This window comes from Acomys russatus, chromosome 15 (assembly GCF_903995435.1).
Source record: "Acomys russatus chromosome 15, mAcoRus1.1, whole genome shotgun sequence".
Classification (NCBI taxonomy): Eukaryota; Metazoa; Chordata; class Mammalia; order Rodentia; family Muridae; genus Acomys; species Acomys russatus.
The window spans coordinates 49,178,433-49,205,785 of record NC_067151.1 but is presented as its reverse complement, the minus strand read 5'-3'; the positions used below and the strand labels follow the sequence as shown (position 1 = coordinate 49,205,785).

At 36.3% G+C, this 27,353-nt stretch overlaps 1 protein-coding gene across 1 annotated transcript in view; it reads left to right on the top strand.

The window, feature by feature from the left end:
* Nucleotides 1–4,096: 4,096 nt before the first annotated feature.
* Zbbx (zinc finger B-box domain containing) overlaps nt 4,097–27,353 on the top strand; it is a 99,434-nt gene continuing 76,177 nt past the window's right edge. The window contains exons 1-6 of the mRNA XM_051157303.1: nt 4,097–4,216; nt 6,813–6,926; nt 9,381–9,471; nt 17,287–17,335; nt 18,491–18,600; nt 21,598–21,693. Of these exons, the coding sequence (XP_051013260.1) occupies nt 4,149–4,216; nt 6,813–6,926; nt 9,381–9,471; nt 17,287–17,335; nt 18,491–18,600; nt 21,598–21,693 (528 nt within the window). The 5' untranslated portion in view covers nt 4,097–4,148. The remainder of the gene's footprint in view (nt 4,217–6,812; nt 6,927–9,380; nt 9,472–17,286; nt 17,336–18,490; nt 18,601–21,597; nt 21,694–27,353) is intronic.

The following is a 27,353-nucleotide window of genomic DNA, read 5'->3' as shown; positions in this document are numbered from 1 at the left end:
TGTGTGGGTGAAAGTGGGTCTAGGGGACAGAAAACTGTAAAAGCCACCCAACAAGGTAATATATATATATATGGAATGGCTTCCAACCATATGTAACTTCAATTCTATGCTAGCTGATGAGTTCTTCTGGGTTTTATCAGTACTGCACACATGTGATGCACATACAGACACTCAGGCATACACATATAAAATAAGTGAATAGACAGATCTTTAGAAAACCGTAGTTATTTATATCCTGTAATTTTACTTTGTGCCTCGGGCTTTATGCTTTGCTACTTATGATTCAGACATTGTTATAGCTTTGCCGTCCCAAGAAAAATGACTAATTCTGTATTGGCTTTACCCAAAGAAACAGACAGAATAGCATGACTCACCATTATAATCTTTCATTTTTATGCATGCAATAAATTGGCTTATGTGCATGACTTGATAAACATTTAATTGAAAAGAAACCTCACTAACTGCATTCAGTGAAGTGAAGTGGCCTCTGAATAAGACTGTTTATTGGTTAAATCACATTATCATCAGAGCTGTAAATCCAAATCATCTCACTCTAATGAGATTTACAGGATTTTCTCTCACTATTTGTATGGATAAAATCAATCCTTGTGAAGAAGTTAAACTTCCTGCATATGAAATGCATAGATAGCAGCACCACACACAGATCCCAATGTGCAAAAGAAATTAAGACAGCAGAGATTATTTTGATTAACCAGAAACACCAACTCTGAGCATCCTCTTGTGTTATCTTTTGGATGATAATTACAAAGTGTAAGCTTTTACAAAGTTATCAAGGAGGAAGAACAGTTCAGAAGCTTGATTTTTCTTATTTGCATCAGAAAGAGGAATAGACTCTAGCTCACTGTCTGGGAATATTTCTGAAAGAAACATTTTGTTCTCTCTCTCTCTCTCTCTCTCTCTCTCTCTCTCTCTCTCTCTCTCTCTCTCTCTCTCTCTCATCACTCATGTTGATTATTTTCCTCTATCACTTCCCTACAATAAAAGAGACCTAAGCAGTTGAAGCAGTTGTCAGATATGTGAGTGAATCTGCAGACACTTTTAAGAGAAGCATTCCCAAATTACTGTGAGAGGAGTCACTCTATTGATATCCTAAGACAATTCTGCAGAGGGAGAAGCTGACAAATTGATTTGAGTATGTGGATTTCCACGTGGGCATGGGAATGTCTGTGTTAGTGTTGTCCTCCTTAATTCTTTGAGCAAACGTTCCAGGTTCATCTTTTGTTGTTCTCTCAAAAATTTTCACCAATTCTTTCTTGCTAAAGATTAAATTCTCCATACTTGTACTAGACATTGGATGCTACTGAGTAGGCTAAGGTTGATGTACATTGTTAAGATTGGTTATCTAATACATGAAAGACCTTGGATTTGATCTCCAGTATTGGAAAAACAAAAGCCAGCCACTAGCAAGCTTCAGCCTCTCTCTACACCGAGGCTTACATTCCTTCTGCGTGCTCCATTCATCATCCAAACGGGAACTGCCATTAGTCCCTTTCAAGAACTTTTTTCTTGCCCTGTGGTATGTGTTGCAGGATATTTGATCACAGTGTGAACCCTGAGTTGTGCTCTATACTGGAAAAAAAAAAAAATATACTGCTTCTAGTTGTGGTGTGGCTCAGTCCTGGAATGCCTTCATTCCAAGAGATTTTTCCTTGAGTATTGTAAACAGGATTAAGTAAAATTAACCCTAGGTCAAGAGGTGGAGCAAGCATGGTGGAACAGTTGACATGGAGCGAACATAGAAAAAGCCTTAGCGAGTAAGAGGAAGTCAGGAGGATAGATAGAGAGACACACAGGAAGTAAAAGGGAGGGACATTCAGTTTGAAGTTTTTTTGTTTTGTTTTTGTTTTTGTTTGAGACAATAGGGGGAAGGAGGTGTTTTTTGTTTTTTTGTTTTTTGTTTTTTTTTTTTCCTTTTGGTGTGTCAGCTGAGGAGGAAAGTCAGCTGGGTGCTTTTTCTGCATTTCTGAGGTAGGAGGCTTCACCCCAACATCTGGCTCCTGAGTCTTTATTGGTAAAATCAAACAATTGAGATTTTGTTAAAAATAACTGGTGTTTTCATCTATAAGCCCTTCTGCTTCAAAACTTCACTAAAATACTAGTTAGCCTAAATTTTTTCCTGTATCATGTCTATAAGTTTTATGACCTTATTATTTCTTCTTTTTATATGGCTTTTTTTTTATGTGAGTTTATATGCCCTTTTTGACTCTAAACCATTTGAGGTCAGAAAACAAATCTCTTAAGGCCTTGACTCTTTCTACCTCTCAGTACAATGCCATGAATATATCAGCCTTAATACATATTTACTGTTGTCCTGGAACACACAGCATTAAATAGTTTGGACATTTAAGACTGTGGCCACAGCAATATTTTTAAAAAGCTTTTGACATTTAGATTTTTTTTTTTTTTTTTTTGAGACAGGGTCTCAGGCAGCACTAGCTGGCCTTGAATTTACTGTATAACTATTGATGACCTTGAACTTCTGACTTTCTTGCTCACACCTCCTGAGTATGTAGATAACCATATCTCTTTTATGTGGTACTAGAGCTCAAATCCAAAACATTGTGCATGATAGGAAAGCAGTCTTCCAACAAGAAATCTTTAGTCCTGGATATTAACAGTTATTTTTAATCACTATGAAACATACTAGTGGTGCATATATATCTGTACTTCAGCCTAATGTAAAAATCATAAGTATTTGAGATACTAAAAATGTGTTTTCTGAATAATTTAATTATCTGGCTAACTCAGAGTTAGGATGCCTTGTTGGGTCTCAGTGGGAGAGGATGCGCTTAGTCCTGATGTGATTTGATGTGCTGGATAGGTTGGTGGGGCTCTTCTTTTCTGAGCAGAAGGGGATGAAGAAAGATGGAAAAGAGTGAGATGATGGAACCTGGAGGAGAAGAGGGAGGGGGCTGCAAAAATAAAAGAATTAAAAAAAAAAAAAAAGAAAAAAAAAGAGAAACCTTTGCCTTTATTTATTGGAAAGTTGTTTTTAAAATACTGTAATTTTTTTTGTTTTAGTCAAAGAGTGCTACTAAATTTTATATATATATATATATATATATATATATATATATATATATATATATATGTATATGGGAATATCAGAGTGTCTTTAGGCAATTATTACACACTTTAACTTTTGTGTTAAATAATAATAATAATAATAATAATAATAATAATAATAATAATAATAATAATAATAATAATATAATAATAATGTGTGCATATATATAAAGGTATTTGGGTTGTGTTTCAAGGGTTCTTTTCATTCCTCAGTATATTAAGAATTTTTAAAAATATAATCTGATAGTTATGCATTGTGAAAGTGGGAATACATTTCAAGAAATGCATATTTAATTGATGGGTCATTGTGAACACATCATATACAAACTAATATGGCATCAGTAAATGATATAGTTTTAAGGGACCAGAGTCAAATATGGCATCTGCCTTGACCAAACGCTGCTGTGAGATGCATTTGTTTTTAATCTTCTGAAACCTCCTAACTGTAGAAAGAGCCAGAATGCATGCTTTACTTATTGAAAGGGCTGGATTTTTACTTTTTATTAGATACTTCCCAGTTTTCTTTTATTTCTTTTCTTTTCTTTTAAGATGCAGGAACTTTCTATGTTGCCTAGGCCGACTTTGAATCACTGTATATCCCAGGCTGACTTTGAAGTCGATTTCAGATGTCTACTATCATGCCTGTCTTAGTCTGTTATTTACGTAGAAAGCAGTGAAGTTTTAGTTTTGTTAAATGTTATGTTCATGTAGCCTATATAGTATATATAAGTACATGTACTGTATATTTAACACACATAAATATTTTTGTGTTAGCTGTTGAGCCTTCGAAGCTTTCTCATCCTAAAGATTTGGATTTTGAATGCTTTCCTGAGGGCAGGGTTCATGGCTCAGGCAGCAACTACTTAGCATTTTAGAAGCCTTAACATCAGTCTTCAACACTGTGCAAACAAAGCAAATATAGCAAAGAGGTTCGCCTGAATTACATGTGTGGCTTAGAATTTGTAACCACTTTAACTCTGGGGTAACTCTTTGTGTTATTTTTTTTCAGAAATTTTCCAAAGCTACAATAATTTAAAGACTACATTAAGAGACAAATAATCATGAACACCAAGGATTTTGTAGTTATCCCCTGGGGAAAACCTGGAAATTCTGTAAAACTAAAATATAAGTAAGTATATACATATTTTTAAGTAAAATATTTGTTTAAAGTATTTAAATGTAAATCAAACTATATTTTTTTAAATCAGGAGATAGGTAAAAGTCAAATTTCATTAATACTTCTATTTTCACATTGCTATTTTCATCTATAGTAAAGTAATTTTAGTAAAATAATAGTTTAGAAATGTACAGTCTATGATAATTTTCAAAATTAGTGCTAAAATTATTTAACAATGATTAAATTGTGAAGCCATAAATAAGAGTTGGATTCTTCAACTGCTGAAGCAGTATAAGGGATGGTTAAAAGACACTGTGATGGCCCCTTTCAGTGCTTGCTTTGGAAGCAGGAGGTTAAGTGCTGTAAGCTCTTGGAACACTGAGTATGTGCATCACCAGGAAACTAACTTTGAATGGTAGCCCTGTTCTTTTGCTCAGAGTGTTCCTGTGAGGAAATCACACCAGTGTAATCCTGGCTGGTTAAGGTATAAATCTGGGATTATTTTAGATCGGCCTTTTGTGACCTTGGTTAGTCATTTACTTCCAGTCAGTCAATAGTCTAGTTAATTGTGTTTTCCTGTTTTTATCAGGTGCTGTCATTTTCCTCTACATTGTCTCCCCTCAGACTAGCATACTCTTTACAGTTTGGATTATTGGGTGCCATATTTTAGCTGTCTGTCTGTCTTCTAAGCCTTCCTACTTATAATTTGAGTTTTCATGGAACATCAAAATTCTGTTTATAAACACAAGTGTGGTCATGTGTCTTGTAATCCTGAAGTGATCTTCATCTTTCACAAAAGATAACTCCGAACTTTGGATCACACTCAGACCTTTTTTTTTTCTTTTGCTCAGACCACTATCCCATTTCTTTTTTTACTTCAATTTTAAACAATATTTAATTGACTCATTTTACATCCTGAACATAGTCTCCTCCCTCATCCCCTCCAAGTTCCACCCCGCCTCCCTCATCACCCCCTCAACCCCTTCTCCTAGTCCTCCGAAGGGGGGCGCCCTACTCCCCTATCATCTGGCCTTTGCCTATCAAGTCTCATCTGGACTGGCAGGCCCATTTCTCCATCTTTTCCTATTTTACACTTCATAAGTTACAGAATGGAGCCTCCAGCTTCTTGACTCATGTTATTTTCTCTTTCTTCTGCCCATACTTTTCTTTCTTTCTGGAACATTGTTTCTACCACCTCCCTTTGACTGGCTGCATTCTTTAATCATATTGGTCTTAGCGGGCAGACTTTGTTTGCCTCAAGAAATATTCGTAGTCTGAAGGCAAGGATGTATCCCTGACTGTGGCCCACATCGTCCTTACCTAAGTAACAGCAAAGTCACACTGCGCCTCAGTGAATTTCCTGCCTGTCTGTTTTCTTTCGGAATTAGAGGCTCTATGTGTCTTGCCTCCTTTCACTCCTCAGAGTTCTTGTGTTTAGTGTGGTGAGCCTCATCCTTCGGATGTTAATAAAGGCACAAGTCTCTCCTTCTACATGTATGTCAGCTTCTGTGGACCCTTTTTCAGTCACTTTGAAGCATCACTGTGGATTGTTTCCTCCTGAGATCAAAAGCTTGGTGCATTTGCTCTTCAGTGAAAACTTGCCACCTCTGTATATCTCCTTTCTTATATTAATTATTCTCTAGTTTGGGTCAGGCCATAATATTCACAATTACAAAGGGAAGGTTTTAAATTCATAGCAGATAATGAAATCTAGACACTGGGGTTAGCTTCTCGGTATCCAATAGTCAGGGGCTAAGGCAAATAACAGGGGGCAGCTTCAGGTACTATGAAGAAAATCTCTTGGCTATGGAGAAAAAGCCACATGTGAAAAGCCATCTAATAAAAGCTGCGTGCAGTTTTACATGCTTATAATTCTGGTGCTGGGAAGAGCAGAGACAGGCAGAGCCCTGGCGTTCTCTGGCCAGTTAGTGAATCTTACTTTAGTGAGTTTTAGGTCACTGAGAGATGTTGTTTCAAAAAGACAAAAAAAGAAAGAAAGGAAGAAAGAAAGAAAGACATGAAGGGAGAAAGAAAGACAGAAAGAAAATTTAAAAAGAGGGGTTAAAGCTGCCAGTTCAACAGAAGGAGTTTATTTAGAAAGAAAATACTTGTTGCAGGCTGATGATATAACTCAGCAGTAAAGTGTGCTTATACAGCAGGTGCAGGCTCCAGGTTTAATCTCCATCCTGCATTAAATGAATAGACAGATGAATGAAGAATAATGGCAGTTGTAATTACTATGCTATGAGCTATCTAATAGAGTAAAGCAGGTATAAAAATTATAAATTTATTCTGTTTGTCACAGATATTTGTGCATATATAAAACATGGCTCCTGTATAGAGCAAATAACACTTTTATTTTTTTTCAAATAACACTTTGAAATGTTTAGATTTGAAGAGACACATTGATTAGAGAGAATATTAATAGCAGGCAAATACTGAGTTGTAAAAAAAATATTCTTCAGGAAGTGCCAAGGAAGCAGATGAACCATGGCATTGTTTAAACCTTATTGAGAGTTACAATTTAGGCACAGACTAAATTTGCTTGCTTTGAGGTGTATTTGCTTACTCTAAATGACTAATGACTATTCCAATCTCATATCTATAGACATGCGCAGGAACTGAAAATGGAGAAAATTCAACTGGAACTGGAGAATCAAAAGATGGAAAAGAAATTACAAGAATTCCAATCCACATGGAACAAGGGAAAGGAAGAAATTAAGTGAGTGGAAGCTTCTGAGGATTGTAGAAGCATAAACACAATATTCCCTAATATTATGTCGATTTGAAGATGCTATTAATTTAATCGATTTAAAGAAAGAACTATTTTGTGTGACTGTTGCTATACTAGTAGAATCACTTTGTGGCTTGACGAGCCTTAACTGTTTCTGAGGAATAAGGAATACTGAATTACTTATGTGAAGGACACTGCTTTTTTAAATCTCCAGGGCTTCTGTTTTCTCACAAGTTTACTAGCGGTTTTTCTTTTCATAGTTGCCTCTTACGTTAAGGTCACCAGTGACTTGCTGCCTGGAATGTAGAAGAAAGCAATGCAAGCTTGGTACTTTGCTATGAAACAATTGTAATCAAGATAGCAGAAAACCAAGCTGATGTTTAGGGCATTGTTGTGTAGTGTAACCCTGCAGGAACAAGTATGTTTTTGTGATACACAAGAATTATTTAAACCTGTGGGTATATGTAAAATATTTTAAGCAAAAAATACCTGATATTTTTCTTGATGAAATCTCCTTAATATTATGCTTGTATCTGACTCGATGTTAATTTAATTTTCTTGTTATTATAATCCTAACAAGTAAAGTTGATACGTATCAGAAATAACTGACAATTGTATGATAATTTTTTAAGTCTAAGCCTCCAACCAGCCCATTTCCTTGAAGCATTTAATGATTAAAATTCTTTTTCCACAAATTTTCTATCTTTGTACAAGTCTTTTGGGGGATGTGTGGGTGTGTTTGTGTCTTAATATATGAGTTAATCTAAAAGTTATTAAAAATAACTCACATCACAATATTTTGGTCAGTGGTCTAGCAACATGGGCATGTATTGAATTGTGGCATTTTTAGTGACTTTTTAGTATTTTGAGAATATAAATGTCACCCTGGAGGGGGAGACCTGGTGGCACTCAGAGGAAAGATAGCAGGCTACCCAGAAGAAACTTGATACCCTATGAGCACATACAGGGGAGGAAGTCCCCCTCAAGCACAGTCATAGGGGAGGGGAGTAAGGGGAAAATGGGAAGGAGGGAGGAATGCGAGGATACAAGGGATGGGATAACCATTGAGATGTAATATGAATAAATTAATAAGAAAAAAGTCACCATGAACCTATGTTATTCAACATGTACTTTTAATCTTATCCAATAGCATCTTTGAATAAACTCCTCTGCCATTTTAGGTTCAGTTGCATGTTTATTTTATACTGTAGTTGACATGGGTAAATTGCCTTATAAATTGATTTCGGAAATTTGCAATCCACTGCAAAGAATAAGACTATACATTTCACGTGTATTTGCTTATGTTAAATGTCACCATAATCTTTGTATATTAAGTTTAGCTCTGTTTGGTCTTCAAAGTGATAAGCATACAATATCCAAGAAGTACTTCACTAGTCATTGATATATAGTCAGACATATTTATTATGGTCTCAGTGATACTTATTCTTAGAATTTGATTCTTTAAGAAATTTGCATGGCATTTATACATATGTCCCTTAAGTAAAATACTGGTTTAATCAAGGCGTTTTAAATTGTTTGTTATGCAGATGCCCAAGTATGTCTTTCTGATTTAATTATAACAATTCACTAATGATTTTTTTCTTTTACTTTACTCTTTTTTTTTAATGCTGGTATATGTATGTGTGAGTGGATGCATGCATATGTGTGTGTGTGTGTGTGTGTGTGTGTGCATGTACGTGCACACACATACATATGTGTTTATGTTCAAGCATATAGAAGCCAGATGTTCCTGGGTTTCAGTTCTTGGGGGGTTGATCACTTCATCTTTTTGAGATAAGGTCTCTCATCAAGTAGCCAGAGAGCCCCAGAATTCTGTCTCCACTTCCCTAGCATTGGGACTACAAGTGTGTACCACCATGCTTGACTCCTCTCTCTCTCTCTGTCTCTCCTCCCCTACCCCATTTCTTTTGTGCATCAAACTTAAGTCTTCATTTTTATAAATCAATAGCTTCATTGAGCTACCTTACCATTTTTGATTTGGTCTTTTTAACGAATGAAAATGGGAGTTCTTGGAATCAGGTGCAAGGAGTGAATTTTCTTTAGCCATGGAGCCTTTATTGGACGGTCTTCTAGAATTAGATTTGAGAGTAATAATTTTCTTTCCTAAGGTCTTACAGATTCTAAGTGTCACAGAGAAAGTGAAGACTTGCCACCCATTGACTAGGAAAAGGGAGGCCCATGGTGCCATTATTTTTTATCAACTGTGTGACACTGGGAAGGTTGTCCAATAAAATTTGATTATTTTTGTACCCTCAAACATATTTTTTTTGTGGCGCTCAAAGAATCTCTGTTTAAAGCTGTAAAATTAAAATTTGCCTTTTTTTGTAATCTATGGTTTATATTTCCTGAAAACAGGTAAAATGTTTTCATTAAAAGGAGAAATGCTTTTGGTACTTACATTTTGCTTTATGTATGTTGAAGGGCAAATGGATATCACTGGAAATCTGGAAGTGTGGGCAAATTTGGTAACCAGTCACACAAAATGTCGCAAAGTCATGGGAATGCTACAAAGGTAAGAAAGCCAAAAAGAAAAAGGAAAAAAAAAAAAAAAAAAAAAAAAAAAACCAGGTTATGTTTTCAGGCTTTTCATTCACTTCCATACTTTTAAAAATATATTTTATTAATTTATTCATATTACATCTTAACTGTTATCCCATCCCTTGTATCCTTCCATTTCTCCCTCCATTCCATTTTCCCCTTACTCCCCTCTGCTATGACTGTGACTGAGGGGGACTTCCTCCCCCTGTATATGCTCATAGGGTATCAAGTCTCTTCTTGGTAGCCTGCTATCCTTCCTCTGAGTGCCACCAGGCCTCTCCATCCAGGGGACGTGGTCAAATATGGGGCACCAGAGTTCATGTGAAAGTCAGACCCCACTCTCCACTCAACTGTGGAGAATTAAGAACCCATTATTCTTGTTTTAGTAACTTTACTGTAGACTCATCACCTTTAGGTTACTATGAGGCTTTAATTATTCAGATATGCTTTGTTTTTTCATTTTATTTTTTATTCACTTTACATCCCAGTCATAGTCTCCTTCCATTTCTCCTCTCAGTCTCACCATCTCCCCCCACCCCACCCCGTACTCCCTCCCTACCCACCCCAGCTCATCAAATTGTATCAGGAGTTCATCCTTTTCTCCTGTGGCCTGGCTAGGCAGTCCTGCCAGGGGGAAGTGATAGAAATACAAGCAACAAAGTTCATGTAAAGACCCATATGAAGCCTGAGCTGCCAATCGGCTACATCTATATAGAGAAACTAGGTTCAGTCTATGCATGGTCCCTGGTTTGTGCTTTAGACGCCACAGGCCCCTCTGGGCCCTGGTTAGATGGCTCTGCTGGTCTTCTATTGGCACTATTGCCACCTATAGGTCTTTTGTTTTTCATACAAGAGGCTTTTTGCCTCAGAAAAATTTTAATATGGAATATTTAAGAAGCTTTAAAAAATTACTTTGAGGGGATGTTTTGCATTCTTCCTTCTTCCAAATTCCAGATACAATTGCTCCATTCATTTGATGTTTAAAGGATATAAAATATAATGACATTGTTTTATATTAAAATGAACACTAATATTATATGATATAACATATTAGAAGATTCAATCCTGACTTCATGTTATTTATTTTCTTAATATTTTTGTATTCTGCTTGAGTAATAATTACTCATACTCTCTTGGTCTCATGAATAAAGATGTTCAAGGAAAAATCTGCTTGGTATCCCACGCTACAGATTTTCTTTATCTCTACTGTGCATTGTAAAATGTAACATTTCATCACATTTATGATTGCAGGCAGGTAGGTGCATTTATATAAGGAAAACTTTTTCTCTGGATTTCTTCGGTACAAGATTTGTGACTTCGTGAATTTTGACTTGCACAGCGTTTTATTTTTATATACCTATCATTAAACTTTCATTGGGTCATTTGGCACCCACAAATATCTTACTCGGCACTTCTGTACTTTTTTGCTTCAGATAAAAACATTTCATTACACAGCGCCATCCCCCTTTGGAGGCAGGTTTCTTTCGTCCTGGGGTTAAAAATTTATAAGCTGCCTTTCACTGGTCATTATTTTCCACAGTGTGTTGCATTTCAGGTATTACTGTAAATATGCTAAAAATTTTGGCTGTTAGCAGTTAATGTAGCTCACACTCATAATCCCGGCACCTCAGAAGTTGAAGCAGGGGGGATGGCTTGTGTTTGAGGCCTGCCTGGGTTATGTATGGTGTAAGACCCTGAGTCAAAAAGAAAAGCACAAACCAAGAAAATGCTCGCCATAATCACCAGACATATGATCATGGCTTTGTATGTAATGGCATTTGTTAAGTACTGTTTTGGCCTTTGGGTGGTTTACTCTTCGTTTTCAAGGATGTCCTCATCTACAATAGAAAAAACAAGGTACATCAAATACTTTTAGTTAAAGTCAATATAAAATATTTGTAATAAAGATTTGGCCTATGAATAATGTGTATGTGGGAAATAATAGCGTATTTAATGAGTTTATGTAAGGAAATATTTGAAGAATAAATCAAAATACTTGTTTCCACAAATATCATTATAAAAGAGGGCAAATGTGGGAAATGTGGAGGGTATCTATCATAAAACGAGGAGGTAGACGTTTCTGATCCTAGTCTCACATACCTTGATGCATTTTACTTTATGAGTGAGGTTCTCTTCCCTTGAAGAGCTTGACCAATTAGACTGTAGTGTTAGAAGAATGATTTATAATGGATTTTCTTGTCCAGTTGTCCATTTATTTATTAATAGAATATAAAGAAAGTGAGCTATATCCAGTTTTAGCCACAAAGCACAGCAGAAATAAATAGAGTCTTAACATTGACTTCCTATGTATATTTTCTATTTATTTATTTGCATACAATTTATAGCACATGCCTTACAACATTAACTGTGGAAATCAAGGGAAAAATAAGCAAAAATAGAAATAGGTGTTTCTTTTCTACTTGCCAGTTACTTTGTGAGATGTCAGTTCTGGAGATCAGTGGGCTCAAAGGCATAGAGGGGTACAGTGGGACACAGAGAAAGATCATCAAAGTTATATGAAATGAATCTGAATTAAAATAGACAGGAGAGATATAAGGAAAAACATTGCATCAAAATATGCAGTGAGGAAAGAAAGAAGTTAAATACATAATAGATAATATAGGGTGTATAGAGTAAGTCAGATTCTAAAGGAAGAAAAACCTGTGGTATAACTTTAGGAAATTGTTTGTATTCATATAAGTAAAGCTGAATAAATGCATCCTTAGGATTTTATGTAAACAAGAGAGATGTGAATACTTAAACTCAAGGAAAGCCTATGCATGGGTATGGCAGCCCTCAAAATTTCATATTAACTCAGTATATTTTATGCCAGTTGGGAGCTTATCTTAGTTGGCTTTTTATCTCAGCAAGAACTTGTATCTCACAGCATATAATTGTGGTTTCACGGATAAAGTAATTTCACATCTGAGGAGTAAACTGATTTGCTCAATGTCAAGCATCAGGTTGTTAGCCTTGTTCTAAAATAATCTTTCAGTTTTCCACTGTAGAGAACCTGGAAATAAAAGGGCAGGAAATGGAGCCAAAATTTTGGGATTTCAGAGAAGACTAAAGAGAAGGAGATCCTTCCTAGAACACATGAAAACGCCAGCAACATCTACTGTGTTGTGTCATAAAGAAACTTCACTTCAGCACAGTGATTCTCAATGAGGCAATTTTGTTTCCCTGGAGACCTTTGATAATGTGTGAAGGGTTTTCCCCCTCATTTTTGCACTTGTTACCATCAAGAGAGGCTGTCTGTTTGGTTTTGGTGAAGATGTGTAATAGATCAGGGCCAAGGTTATTGCTGAACTTGCTACAGCTCATTGAAGAACCCCTTGGTGTCAGTGGTGCCAGGGGTGAGAAGGTCTGTACTGGCCTCATAAATTAAAGTTCTCACTCATTTAGCTATTTCTGCAGTCTTAGGCAAGTCAACACCTTGAACATCTGCTATGCACTCATAAGACATTTGTAACGTTTAGACTTCCGGGCGAGGTAAGAGATGCTCTGTATGAACCTACTTTGAATTGCTGTATGTCTATGTATGGAAAAATGAGACTTTTAAAGGCTGGAGTTTAATTGCTGTGCCACAATTAGGTCAATGCAACAGTACATTTCAGGTATTTAAAAATCGGAGAATGAGAGACAATGAACAAATGCTACTCTAGTGAGCACAAGAGCAAGAACACATAAAGGTTTAATAGGACCAAGGCAAGAGTTAAGTTGTTTGTGGTTTGGTGGACTTCATTCAGTAAGTTTATTAGCTACAAAATGGGAATACAAGTAGGGAAGAAATCAAAGTTGTAGAATGGCAGTGGTTGGGGCTGTGGTCTTTGGGAAGGTGGTTCATTAAAGATGCCTTCACTGGGGAGAGAGAGTACACATTTCTTCTGGCAAGTGTGGGAAGGATTGTAAACTTTGTCCCAGATAAAAACAGTCTTGGTGGACCTTGTCCCTTAAAAACACCACAGATAGACTAAACGGAGCCATCTTGGGTCTGAAATATAAAGAAGAACATTATGATAGGCAGATTTGGGCCCAGGGGTCCCGCTCAAACTGTGGCACCAGCCAAGGACAATACAGGCCATAAACTACAAACCCTTACCCAGATCTAGCCAATGGACAGGACATTGTCCACAGTTGAGTGGAGAGTGGGGTATGACTTTCACACATACTCTGGTGTCCCATATTTGACCATGTCCCCTGGAGGAGGAGACCTGGTGGCACTCAGAGGAAGGATAGCAGGTTACCAAGAAGAGACTTGATACCCTATGAGCATATACAGGGGGAGGAAGTCCCCCTCAGTCACAGTCATAGGGGAGGGAAGTAAGGGGAAAATGGGAGGGAGGGAGGAATGGGAGGACACAAGGGATGGGATAACTATTGAGATGTAACAAGAATAAATTAAAAAAAAAATACAAAAAAAAAAAAAAAAAAAAAGTGGACTGGGAGACTCCAGCTGGGCTATTGTGTTTCTAATCAAACATTGATGGGGACAGGGTTTTTGACCCAGACCAGCCTGAGAGAAACAGGTGGAGGAGAAAAGGAAAGATTGCATCTTTTGGAACAGGCTTTCATGTGGATTTGGGGAGAGACCAGTTTATAGGCCAGAGCAGCTTACAGACCAGAGACACCTGGGGATCTGTCCCCTGGAACAGATACTGGAAGGTTTACTCTTGTTTCCCTTTAACCCTTTTCCTCTCTTGTATAGGATTGTTAGATTGTATAATAAAGTCTAATTGTTAAAAAAACAAAAAAACAAAACAAAACAAAACAAAAAAACAGAGCCAACAGGCAAGCAAAACATAAAATAACACAGTTGGAAATAAACATACTAGAGATTGGGTCTGACAAGCGATAGAGTACAATAGTGTGGGAAAGCATAATAGACCTCCGACATTCTCTTAGAGTTGAAAGTGACAACATCTGATCATGAGGGAACAGGAAACAGGATGATTACAAATTCTTGAGAGTGGAAGTTTGGAGTAACAGCTGTAGGAGTCATGGGGTTTAGCAGTAAATCATTGAGCTGACTGCTAACAAGTCCTCTGTGTCCATTGGGGTTATTCAGCATGGGGGTGCAGGAGATTCCATTGCATTATTTCATCACAATGTTAGGTAGAATGGGAGAGCTAAGAAAGAGTAGATGAAAAAGTGATCACATTTATCACTGAGAAACTCTGTGTTTGGGATTTTGATGATATGGACATTTGAAATGATGTCTAGTTGCAAGGTTTGGTCACAATGGTGGGGCAACTAGAGGAATTTAGGTCTTCATGATTGCCAGAGTGTTGGAAGATTTTCAGTGCAGGATGTCAGGTAAGCAGACACAGAAGTATTTAGAATTATTAACCAGAGATGGGATAATGAGAAATACTGAGTAGATTTCTGATGTTTGGGTGGAAGAGGAACATGGACATTGATAAAGACAGGAAGTGTGCAGTGGAGATCTTCAGTGGTTGTGGATTTGCTGAGGGATGATGGAAGAACAGTACCCTGGGTAAAAGGTGTAGACTCCCCTCTCTCCAGTCCTTGCCAGTGAGTAAAAGGGAATGAGGAAATCGGGATGTAATCGGTCTGGGAAAGTGACTGAGGTGGAGAGTGCCTACTTAGCACGCAGGAAGCTCAGGGTGGAATCCCCAGTACTTCATAAATGGCGTGATGGCATTCATCATTTGGGAAATGGGGCTAGTGGATCAGAAAGTCAGAGCCATCTTCAGCTACATAGTGAATTGTAGGTCAGCCTGCCAAAAACAAACTAAAAATCATAAGACAAACAAACCCGCAGAAAGGAACTAGCATCTGTGAGTATTATTTTAGAGACACTTTGACCCCCAAAGTGGGCTTCAGTTAATGTGAACTTTGGCGTGAAACATTTTTAGGAGAGATACGGGATTGAATGGAACCGTAAGCATTGTCTAGATATGCAGAGAGTAAGCAGACGTGGAAAATTTTTAGGAGATGGGTTGAGCATGAAAATTTTTGAAAGAGTGCCTTCTGGGGAGCACTTTGGATACATAAAGGAACTTGTACAAGGTTGCAGATATTTGTGATCTCTGGAGCTGGAGACAACTAACCATTCTTAGTCATCACCAATTGTTCAGACATGATGGCAGGGCCAATTCAACTGCCCTGGCATTGAGAAGCTCTTATTCAATGCCTACAGCAATACATGTATCAAATTCTTGCTTCAGATATTCAGAAGCATGTAAACACACTGTGAATTTCTGTCCATCTACTATCCTTGCTTTATCACGCAATTGTTTTTCAAACATGAAAATCAGATTTAATGAAAAAATTCAATTAGACTGAAACTAGGAGCTAGCAGCTTATTTGCTTGAATATTTTTATGCAATTTGGATAATTTGAAGTAAATATGGAGACATTTATAAAACAGGAAAATATTACTCATAGTAATAAAAAGAAATTATAAATTATTTAAATATAATTATTTTATTTTCCTGACACATCTACTCAACCGAAGGAAATCATATCCATGCTGATCACATTGCAATTCAGTTTTATCACTAAGGTAATCACACTGGATAATTCAGTTATAAAAAGTGAGGTTAAGTTATCTGTAACTTGTATAACATTGCCAACTTAAAAAATAAAAGTGTGCTTCATTTTAAAAGTTGATCAATTCAATTCTATTTTCTTTTCGGCTGTGTTTGGTTCAGAAAACATCTGAACAGCTACTTCAAAGACTATGAACAATAAATGCCTCTTTTAGGCAAAACTGAAGAGAATAATCAGGCCTAAGTTTTCAAAAATGACTGCAGTTGGTGCAGCCATAGATATAGAGGTGGCTATTGTTCTCGTATCTTCATGTACAAATTGGGCAATTGAGCATGCAAATTGCAAATTGCAAGCTGGTCATGAATAGACAGTGTCTATGTAAATGCACAGCATCCTCTGGGCTCACTTGTATATTTTAAAGGCTGGCTTTAATACGACCCAGGCAAACGTGCACTGTCATTAGGGTCACTTCTGCTACCTACGATGCTAAGATCCGAAGGTTTCAAGGGATTGTTTATATTGAAATACCCAGTATTGGCTTTTACTTTCTCAAGTATATTTTAGCAATCAAATAGGAAAGTTAGGGTTCATAAATAATACATATGATGGATGAGACTGTGACACTGAAACGTGGTTCTCTAAATCGTACAAATAAGAGAATGCCATTGGCTTCTACTGAACAAAATGGTTCAGTAAGAATTCAGCGTAGGTACAGTCTGTACAAATAGCAGACTGCGTGCTTCAGAAGAAGGGAGAGACTTCCAAACCTTCACAATATTTTAATGTTAGTGTTTTCTTAAAATTAATTCATGCTGGCATACAGTAATTTTTGTTATATTCATTATATACTTGCCTGAAAATGGGCTTCTGAAACTTTGTATAATAGGAAAAATATTCCTAGTATGTTGTGTAAAATTTGGTCTACAAATTGGGCATGGTAGCTCATACTTTTAATGTTGGTATTTAGGGTGATCATGAGCTAGAGATTAGCCTGGGTTACCTACTGAGACCCTGCATCAAAAACTGATATATATATATATATATATATATATATATATATATATATATATATAATCAATGCTTTTGCTTGCCTTGTAATTTTGTTATTCTCAAATAATACATTTTTGTGTAAGATGTACTCAAATGGTACAGCTATCTAACATTCTGTTAATAACTTCATTACTCTTTTTTTTTGGTTAAGAAAATGTGTAGCTTACTCTTTTTCATTAAGAGAGTGTGTAGCTGAAAATTAACATCTATTTCATTAATTTAGCTCTCTACTGGAAAAGTAAAATTGAAGTTACTAAAGGAACAGATTCAAGGTAAGCAGCTTTCTGTATTATATGCTAAACATGAAGCCCTTCATATATCATATATATTCATGTTGGATCTCCACATATACTATGAATAAATTGCAACAATTTATGTAAAATAAAGCTTCTCAGCTACCAAATGATATTTTGATTTTTAAAAAAATTTTATTCAATTTTTGGCGTCAAAATATCAACTTAGGATATCATTAAAACTAATAGCTCTCTTCAGAAGTGAAAGCTACTTTTAAACATTTCAATATAATCTTTAAACCAAGGAGCATAGTTACTAGTATAAAATTATAAATTAAGATACCACTCTAGGAAGTGAAAGAATATTGAAAAATTGCTTTGCAGTTTAACAATTATCTGAGTGATCTAAATGGAAGTACAATGTTTTTCTGGAGGTTAAATATATTTGTATTGATTACTTAGATAATTTGATGGACTAAATTCTAGAAACACATATAATACAACATCGATACAAACATATTGTCAGCTGATCTTCATTGTCCGATCCATGGGATTAAGATTTACAGTGGAAACATAGTGACCATGGTTGGACACATCCCTGAGTGATTCTCTAGATAAGGTTAATTGATTTAGAAAGACACATACCAGATATGGATAGCTCCATCCTACGGTCTAGGGTTACAGACTGAATAAGAGCACAAAGGCAGCTGTGTAGCAACAGTCATCTCTCTCTTCTGCCACCATGACTTCCCTACCACAACTCTCACCTAGAACTGAAAGCCAAAACCAACATTTCTCATTCCTGAAATTGTTTAGTCAGGTGTTTCATTGCAGCAGCATGACAAGTAACTAAAACAGGCATACTTATCATAAATGTTATGCCATGGTATGTTTAGAACTTTTCTAAGTGGACTTCACTTGTATTCAGGGAAAGGGAAGTGCCTAAGAAATCTGTCAAGAGTAATGATTTTAGTACCGTGGTGAAGGACACTCAAGTGAATAGGGTCAAAGCAAAGCAGTCAGAGTAGATGCCTGTGGCCCTTCCTCAGAGGATCTGGCAGGAGTTGATACAGGTTCTACAACGCTTAAGTGTTGTGTGAGAGTTTGAAAATGCTCATCGTTTTATTACATTTTAAACCATGAAACCAAACACTGTACTTTAGGCTGATTATCCTGATTATCTTCTTCTTTTAGCTCCAGCAAAAGAACCAGTTACTTGCAAAATGGCACATTTTATTGGAAGTGAAAAGCCCAAGACTAAGAGGAAAGTCTGTGGACAGTGTGAGAACAAAGCTGCTCTCCTCGTAAGTACACCACAATGCAGGAGGAATAGGCCTATCATGGCCTCTTAGACACACCCCTCCCCCATGAATCTCTAGACTAGCCACATGCTACTCTTTAACATTATTGTTATTCTATGTCCTAACACAGAAGTTTCACATCTCTATATCTTCACTAAACATCATCTGCTCACTCTTGCTTAATGGCATCATTTAAAGTTGTGTCCTCTCTCTTTTCAATCATGCTTAGCAACACACATGTATGCAAAGATATATCTAAAGTAAACACGGTGTCCTGTCATAACTTGAAAGGTGTGACACCTTGAACAACTCCCTATATGTTTCCTTTTATCATACATGTTTTATTATGATAAGAGTAAGTGGTTTTCAGTTTGGAATTTTGTGTGTCAGTTTTCCTTATGAGATAAATGACCTTTAGTAAACTACCGAGTCCTCCTATGGATGATTTTATACCTGTGGCCTATGCCACAAAGCTATGGATGGTTACAGTTTAATGGGGTGCCTGCCATTGTACCTGATACATACAAAGGGGACAATATCTAAGATGATTTTGTCTTTAGCTTGTCACCTTATGACTTTATTCATTTACAAATATTGATAAAATCCAACACTTCCAAGCATTTAATTTTAAATGAGATTTCAGTGGCTGTAGGCTGTTTCTCTATGCTAAAAGCAGAGAGGAAAGTTACATATTAATTTGGCACAGGAAGATGATATGATTAGATTGAAATGCGTTCTGAAAACTACCGCCATACAGCCAATCTGGAATTTGCCAAATCAAGCAAGTAGCTTTAAAAACTGCATTCTGGTGTTTTATCATTGAGGAAACTATTTGGGAGATTGGAATTCTTATCTATGGTTTAGTAAGTTGCTGCCAGTTGCACAAACTGCCTAAAAAGATTTTCCAGTTGGCAGTCATTTTAACCCATTTAAATCCAAATATGCTTGTATAACAAAATATGTGAGCTTACTTGGCAACTCTTAGCTTTGATCTTCCAGGCTACAAATATCTGTTGAGCTGCTTATTAAAAAAAATCTCTTAATAAATACTTAGCTTAGAATCATGTGCTGAACCTGTATTTTAGTTGCCTGCATCATATTATGTGATAGAAATTGCCAAAAGTTTATGAAACTATCAGTGAAATGTTAGTAGGTATATTCAAGAAAATTGTGCACAATGCATCTTGAAATAGGCATTAGTATAAAAATACTACCATATAGCTATGTGAAATATTTAACATTTATTTGGTACTTAAAATTGTGTTAAGGATTTTTTGTTATGACTAGTTACAAAGTCTTTATGGGTTGGCAGCAGGTGTGGGGGGGATATTTCTGCTTAGATAAAAGTTCCAGCTTTATTTTCTTAATTACCTTTGAAAATATATTAAGTTAATAATAGACCATGCAGTCATCTAAAATTATAGATTTATTTTTAAATATTTTATTAGTTTTCCAAAAAAAAAAGGATTCTTTTGTTATGTCATACTTGATTTGTTTGACCACACAAGCTAATGGTGAACCAACAATAATATCCCCACTGTATGACTCAAAGCCCAATATTTTAACGGTGATAAACATTGATATTCACTCAGTCCGTTACTGACAATTGACAGCAATATTAATTATTGTTGACATAGGCTTTCTGAAACACACCCTGTTCTTGCATGCGTGTTCTTTTCCATGTTTCAGTGGTTCAGACTGGGCCAAACTGAAACAAATGAAGACTCTTAGTTATGTACACTACAGCTCACTGCGTTGTGAAGGTATTGAAACAGTGTTATAGCTTCATAATAGCCAACTTCAATCAGAGTAAAGTTTTATTTCCCCATCTTTTTATTTGAGGTGATTCCTGCTCACATTACAGGTACAGCTGTATTACATGCCCACACTTTCCCCAGTTCAAGCATTGCATTTTCTTTTTTCTTTTTTTTTCTTTTTTTTTTTTTTTTATTAATTTATTCTTGTTACATCTCAATGTTTATCCCATCCCTTGTATCCTCCCATTCCTCCCCCCCCCATTTTCCCATTATTCCCCTCCCCTATGACTGTTCCTGAGGGGGATTACGTTCCCCTATATATTCTCATAGGGTATCAAGTCTCTTCTTGGCTACTTGCTGTCCTTCCTCTGAGTGCCACCAGGTCTCCCCCTCCAGGGGACATGGTCAAATGTGAGGCACCAGAGTATGTGAGAAAGTCGTATCACACTCTCCACTCAACTGTGGAGAATATTCTGACCATTGGCTAGATCTGGGAAGGGGTTTAAAGTTTACCTCCTGTATTGTCCTTGGCTGGTGCCTTAGTTTGAGCGGGACCCCTGGGCCCAAATCTGCCTATCATATTGTTCTACTTGTAGATTTCTAGGACCCTCTGGATCCTTTTATTTTGCTGTTCTCCCATGCGTCTCTCATTTAGAGTCCCAATAGGATGCCTTCCCCTCCGTCCCAGTTTCCTGGTAAGTGAAGGCTTTCGTGGGACCAAAAAAGCTGGAGGATCGTCTTTTTGTTGGCCATGGCCTGTGACTATCTTAGCCGTCACAAATACCACGTCTTGTTTTTTCTTTCCTTTGTACACACATCTGACAGCACTTTCAAAACTATATTTTAAGAATCACCATGAGAGCTGTGCATTCATGGAAGTATGTTGAATTTTTGAAAGGGACAAAGTATATGGTTTTTGAATGGTGTCAATATACATAAGGATAAAAGATGTCATTAAGTGAGAGTTTTAATTTATAATGTTTTATTTATACCAGGTCAAGGAGTTTGACCTAGTGGTATTAGTTCTGTTATGGTTATTACAAAACAGTACAAGTATATATACACATAATATATATATATATATATAAACACGTCCACTGTTACTGTTACAATTATTTGATGAGAGTAGTTATTCAGTGTTAAATATTACCATTTTGGCAATTTTTTATTTCAAAGACGTCTGTGCAATTTGAAGAATAAATATGAGGGTAATAGCAGTTGTATCACATATGTGTCTTTAAAGGTATGCCTGGAATGTGGCGAAGATTATTGCTCAGGATGCTTTGCTAAAATGCACCAGAAGGGGGCACTGAAGTTCCACAGAACAACTCTTCTACAGGTAGGAAGCTTAAGAGTCTATTCCTAACATGATACAACATAAATGAATTTAAATATACCTTATTATCTAGAATTCAGGAAATTTGCATGAATTTCTAACATCCTGTTATCTATGTCAGCCTTGACGTGTATCTTAAAATTAATTCACTGAGCACTAATCCAGATTTTTTTTTTGACTCTTTTAATATAGTCCCTTAAATACTTAGCTTGATGATGATCTTCAGATTCTGCACCTGTCAATGAACTTATAACATTGAGATTAGACAATTTTTATCTATGGCACTTTTAGGTTTACAACTAATTTATTTTAAGTACAATTCCTAGCTGGTTTGTGAATAGAAATACGTTTTTTTTTTCATGTTATGTAACCATTTGTTCATCTCCATGCACTATCAGTCGGATAAGCTCAGGAGGGACATCCTTCCCCCTGCCATGTGCCAGGATATTTTATTTGTTCTTTTAAGTCTATCGATTACTTCATAAAATGCCTGAGTTTTTGCCCTGACAAACACCTTTAAAACCTGCATACATAAAGAATAGATATAGTTAGATATAGGGATTACATTATACTAGTTTCTTTTAATGCTGTGTTTATTTGTCATAAATGCCATAAAATATTTTATAGCAATTTATTCAACAGTAACTTCTGGAATGCCTTCTAGGATGCTAGGTCTATGCTAGGCAGCGTTATTACACAGGTTAACACTGCCAGCCTCCTGCTGGTAAGAACCCAGAGATAAAATGAGAGTCAAAGACCTGATTTAATAGTTAAAGACATTAATAGTGCATACAGAATGAAAAGAGGATGACTAAATTTGCGTTTGGAAACATGTTGGTGAGATTCCAATCTTTACTTGTCCTCTCTATAGAAATATGTTTAGGTTCAGAAGATGTTGAACCATTATGATGAGGAATGCAAAGCATCTAATAGATCTACCATGTCATATGTGCCAAAGTCCATTACACACACATTCTCCCTCCCTCCTCCCCCCCCCTCTCTGTAGGATAGAGGAATCCTATCATTCTTCAAGAACCTTCAACCTTGTTTTTGTGTCTTTGTTTCTCCCTGGGACCTAAGCTTGCTGCTTAGGCTCTGTTGTCTGGACCAGGAGTTCTAGGGATCTTCTTTTCTCCATCTTGCCAGTACTGAAGTCACAAATGCATTGTGCCTGGCTTTTTACTTGAGTTCTGGGTCTGTGACTTCTAAAGCAAGCGCACTACTCAATGAGCTACCTCCTCATCCTGTCTGTTACTGAATTACCAGCCAGTGTTTAGAGCATGGAAAGAGAAAAGTCAGACAACATGGAGGAAAACCAAACAAAAAAAATCTAATCTAACCAAACCAAAAACACTCTTTACCCTGGGATAATATAACCAAAAACTGCTAGAATTCAAAAATTAGCCTGTCAAAGGCAGTCTAACTGTTAAGAAATAGCTACAATAGTATTCATCATGCTGAAGATAAATGGTCAATGACCTTATTGTAAGTTCCTAATGGAAAGTCCCCACTGGACTGGAAGGTTTATTCATTGAGCTTGTTTTAAATCACCACTCTTTTTTTTTTTTTTAGGCAGGTGTAGCCTTGGCTGTTCTGGAATCACTTCCAACTAAATCACCATTCTTAACTAAAACGCCGTGTTGCTTTGTAAGAAAGATACAAAGGAGAGTGAACCACATCTTCTTCCTCCCATCTTAGCATCATCTTCCTCCCATCTTAGTGTTTTAGCTTCCTAGTGTATCCAAGCTGACTTCTCTTTTCCTTTGCGTTTTTTTTCTCACTTTCCGCCTGTCTGCTACCCATATATTCATCACAGGACTTTGATATGAATTTCTGTAGATATGTGAATAAAGCCAAGCTTATCAAAACAACCTAAACCAGAGAGTACTTTCTCAGCACCAAGTCTCCTTCTCTTCCATATTTCTCTATCAGAATCATTGGAATGGATTTTATAACTTAATTTAGATTTATCTGATCTGTTTAGATTAAAATCCTATGAAATTCTAAATGTGGAATTGATCAAGAAAGTAAGAAAGCATTTACTATGTATATATTAACTATTACACATTTTAAAAATTAGAGTATGCTTATTTCGAGTGTAAATTTACTGTGAGCTCCATAGTGTCTTTGCAGAGAGCACTTACACCAATCTATAAGCTAATTTTCCATGTTATTAATATATAATTATAGATACCAGTTGCACATGAGCAAGCTCATTTAATGTTTCCATGTGCACACATTCCTTGAGACATATTACCCAAACCAAGCCAATGAACATATCCATCACTTCACCCACCATGTTCTTCCTTTTTCTTTTCTTTTTTTCCTTCTTAGTAGGAAGAGCACATAAAATGCTGCTGTCATAGCATTTGTTGTTTTATTTGCAGATGAGGAAATGTTGTTAAGCCACAAATAGTAAAATGATATTTAAGTTTTTTGGGAATTTGAAATTGAAGAAAACACATTTGCCTATAAAAGTTAGCATCGATGAATTTGATGGGTATAAAAACCAAAGAGTATGAGAAGTCACACTGACTCCTTGAAAGGTTTTGATGCATATAAAAGTATTGTCAAGTATTTACTGAGAACAGTGTCTCTTTTCCATTCACGGTTTTTCATCTCTACTGTCCTCCATCTGTGGATACTAGTGCTGTCATGGGGCAAATGTTGGGAATGCTGGCCTGCCTTCTGTCTGCCTGGCTTCTTTCCTTCCTTCCTTCCTTCCCCTCTTATCCCACCCCTGGAGCCTTGGCCTTGTCTACCAGTCAGTCCGTAATTCTGATATCTTTTTCTTTGTAGATTTTATTAATTAGAAATGTTTTGGTTTTGGTGTTCATCTCTTTTAGTAATGAATACAGTCATGAGATTTCATTGACCAGAGAATTAGGACAAATACATGATGAGAAATATTAAATATTACTATAGAAATAACATTGCAATGCAGGGAAAAACATTCCAGTAAAATTGCTATTTACAATATTACATAAAATAATATATTTCATATTCTTTAATCTATGACAAATCTGTAGCTTTTTAAATATATAGCCAAATTTGATGCTTTAAAGCCATATAAATTCTTGGTTTACAGACCAATTCATCTTGTGATTTAGTCACTACATACATTTTGTAAGACATTATCTAGTTTTACATTTAAAAATCCCTGCAATATTGAAAGCAAGCCATTTATTACTATTCTCCGGCTGACTAACACTAACTTTAAGAGGTATTCTATTTAATTTGTGACTGATTATGCTTGACAATGATGGAAACATTTCAGGTTTCCATTCCTCTTTCAAACCCTATTAAATAGTTACTCGTGCAGAAAAGGGATAAAGACACAGGAGTAGTTGAAAACTTTAAAAGTCCTATTTCTTTAGCTAGAAAAATTGTCAATACTAAAACTTGTAGTTTTTTTCCTAGATGAAAAATAAGGTCTTAATATGACAAACATTCATTTTTCCTTTTAACAATAAATGCACCAAAGAACACTAATCAGAGAAAAAGGAGGCTGCAGAAAGCACAAAAGGCGTTCTACTGTGAAGTAAGGCGTGCATAGGGGAGGTTGGATTAAGTTAATCATTAATAGATAGATTACAGTAAGTAGCTTTTCTTAATTGGAATGGAGATTCTCTTAAATGCAAAGTTGAAACCTCAGAAGGGGGTTCTAAGGAAAGAAAAAAGAGACTACCCATGGCAGAACTTCATATTGTTTTCTATGAGGCCTTTAATCTCCACGGGAAGGTGTGCTTACACAAGCATGGGTGCTATTGGGAATACATGTTTTTGTGAATAAATTTACAGGCAAGCAATTGCTGAGTAAATGAATCTCAGTACCAGGATACAATTTACGCTCATTAACTTCATTATATTTTAATTACACATTTAAACTGGCAATGTCCATTACCACATTTTAGGCTCACGGTATCACTGTCCCATTGATGTTCAAAAATGATGCGTTTTGATGCAATGATTACTTGTTGTGGAGAATATCATAATTACTTGGGTGGTCTTACGAAGGACATTTGCCATGCACATGTATGTTGTGTGTGTGATGTGTGTGTCCCTCAGATCATCTTATTTACATCTTAGATGCTCCTTTCCCTGACTGCTCGAAGACTGCTGCAAATGGGGCATCACTGTGACTCCGTCCAAGAATTTTTCTTTCCCATAGCATCTACATATTCTAGCACTGCGTCTAAGGGGTGATTTTGTTTGTTTGTCTTCTGTTGATATAAAAAATATTGGCTAATACAGGGACACACTTGAGGGCTGCATCTGGAAAAAAAAAAAAAAGGGTTCCGTGGTAGGCAAGTTTTCAGGTTGTACAGCCCATTGCAAAGCTATAGGGATAGAGACAAACCTTCAAGATAAACTACTGATGCATGTTTTTTCATAACCATCATGTAAAGATCTTACTTGGTACCACATCTCAACATCTCACAAATGAGGATTACACTTGAATGAATTCTGGAAGAAGCACTACAGATCATAGCATAATCACTCCCCTGCCCCCCCGCCCCTGCCAAAAAAATAATCTGAACAGCCTCGTTGTTTCAATTTGGTACAACTCTGGTGGCCATTATTATTCTCCTTTTGTAGTCATCACTGATCAGCTTTTTCTTTTTATTGCCCCTGCATTTTATTTTTCTCTTGCCTAAATTTAGTGTTTCCTGAACACTCATTAATAAAATGCTGAAAGACAAGTTCCACAATTATTTTTTAGGAGAATGTTACTCAGAACAATATAGAATTCAGAGCAAATTTATACCTGGTTATTGGCTTAATTTTAGGGACTGCTAGAATTTTTTAAAGGTCAGTGCCTCCCTGGAAACTGAGAAGTCAGTATTCAAGTGTGAAGGTATAAACAGGAGCAGCAGCTATACTTGAGACAGTAAAAATTGCGTGTTGTGTCATAGATGTTAAGACAACTTGACTTGTTGCTGCTTCTTGGAATTGTCCAAATATCCTTTAGAGGGTAGAATTTACCCAGAGGGTTGATGGATGCCTAACTTGCAACACATTCCATTCTGGACCCAAGAAGAAACAGATGAGCTGGCTTGAAGTCTTCGCCTACAGTCACCAGTAAGGGAGAAGGATGCAGATACCAAGAAATTATCCTTCAAAGGGAATTAGCACATGTTAACTTGATCATACAGTCAAATTACAAAATTATCCTGGAAATAATATAAGCTTACTTATAAATTTTAATGATGTACTTCAGAGAAATGTAAAATATTTAAAACATATGTAACAGCTGGTTATTGCCATTTCTCTACTATTTCTTGGGTATGAATAATGTGTATTCCTACACTACCGGGCTAAGTTCATTGCCCTTTGACCCAATTATCGCTTTCTGTTAAATCAGTTAAGGGATTTTAAAGAATTATATTACTATTAGCTGCTCACTTTCCCATGTCTTCTGATAAAGTTCCAAATTCCATACAAAGTGCATCTCATTTGGTCATGACTGTATTCTCAGTACCTGTCACTGTCCCTAAGAAATCAGTGGATAAAAGTGTGAATGGAGACCTAATGATATGATCACATTCTGAAACAGCATAATCTAGTATTTTATGTGACAAAAGTTTACTTTTTCTATATTTTGAAAGCTAAAGATCTTATTAGTCAATATTGCATGAAGAATGTAACCTGTATTAGTAGCC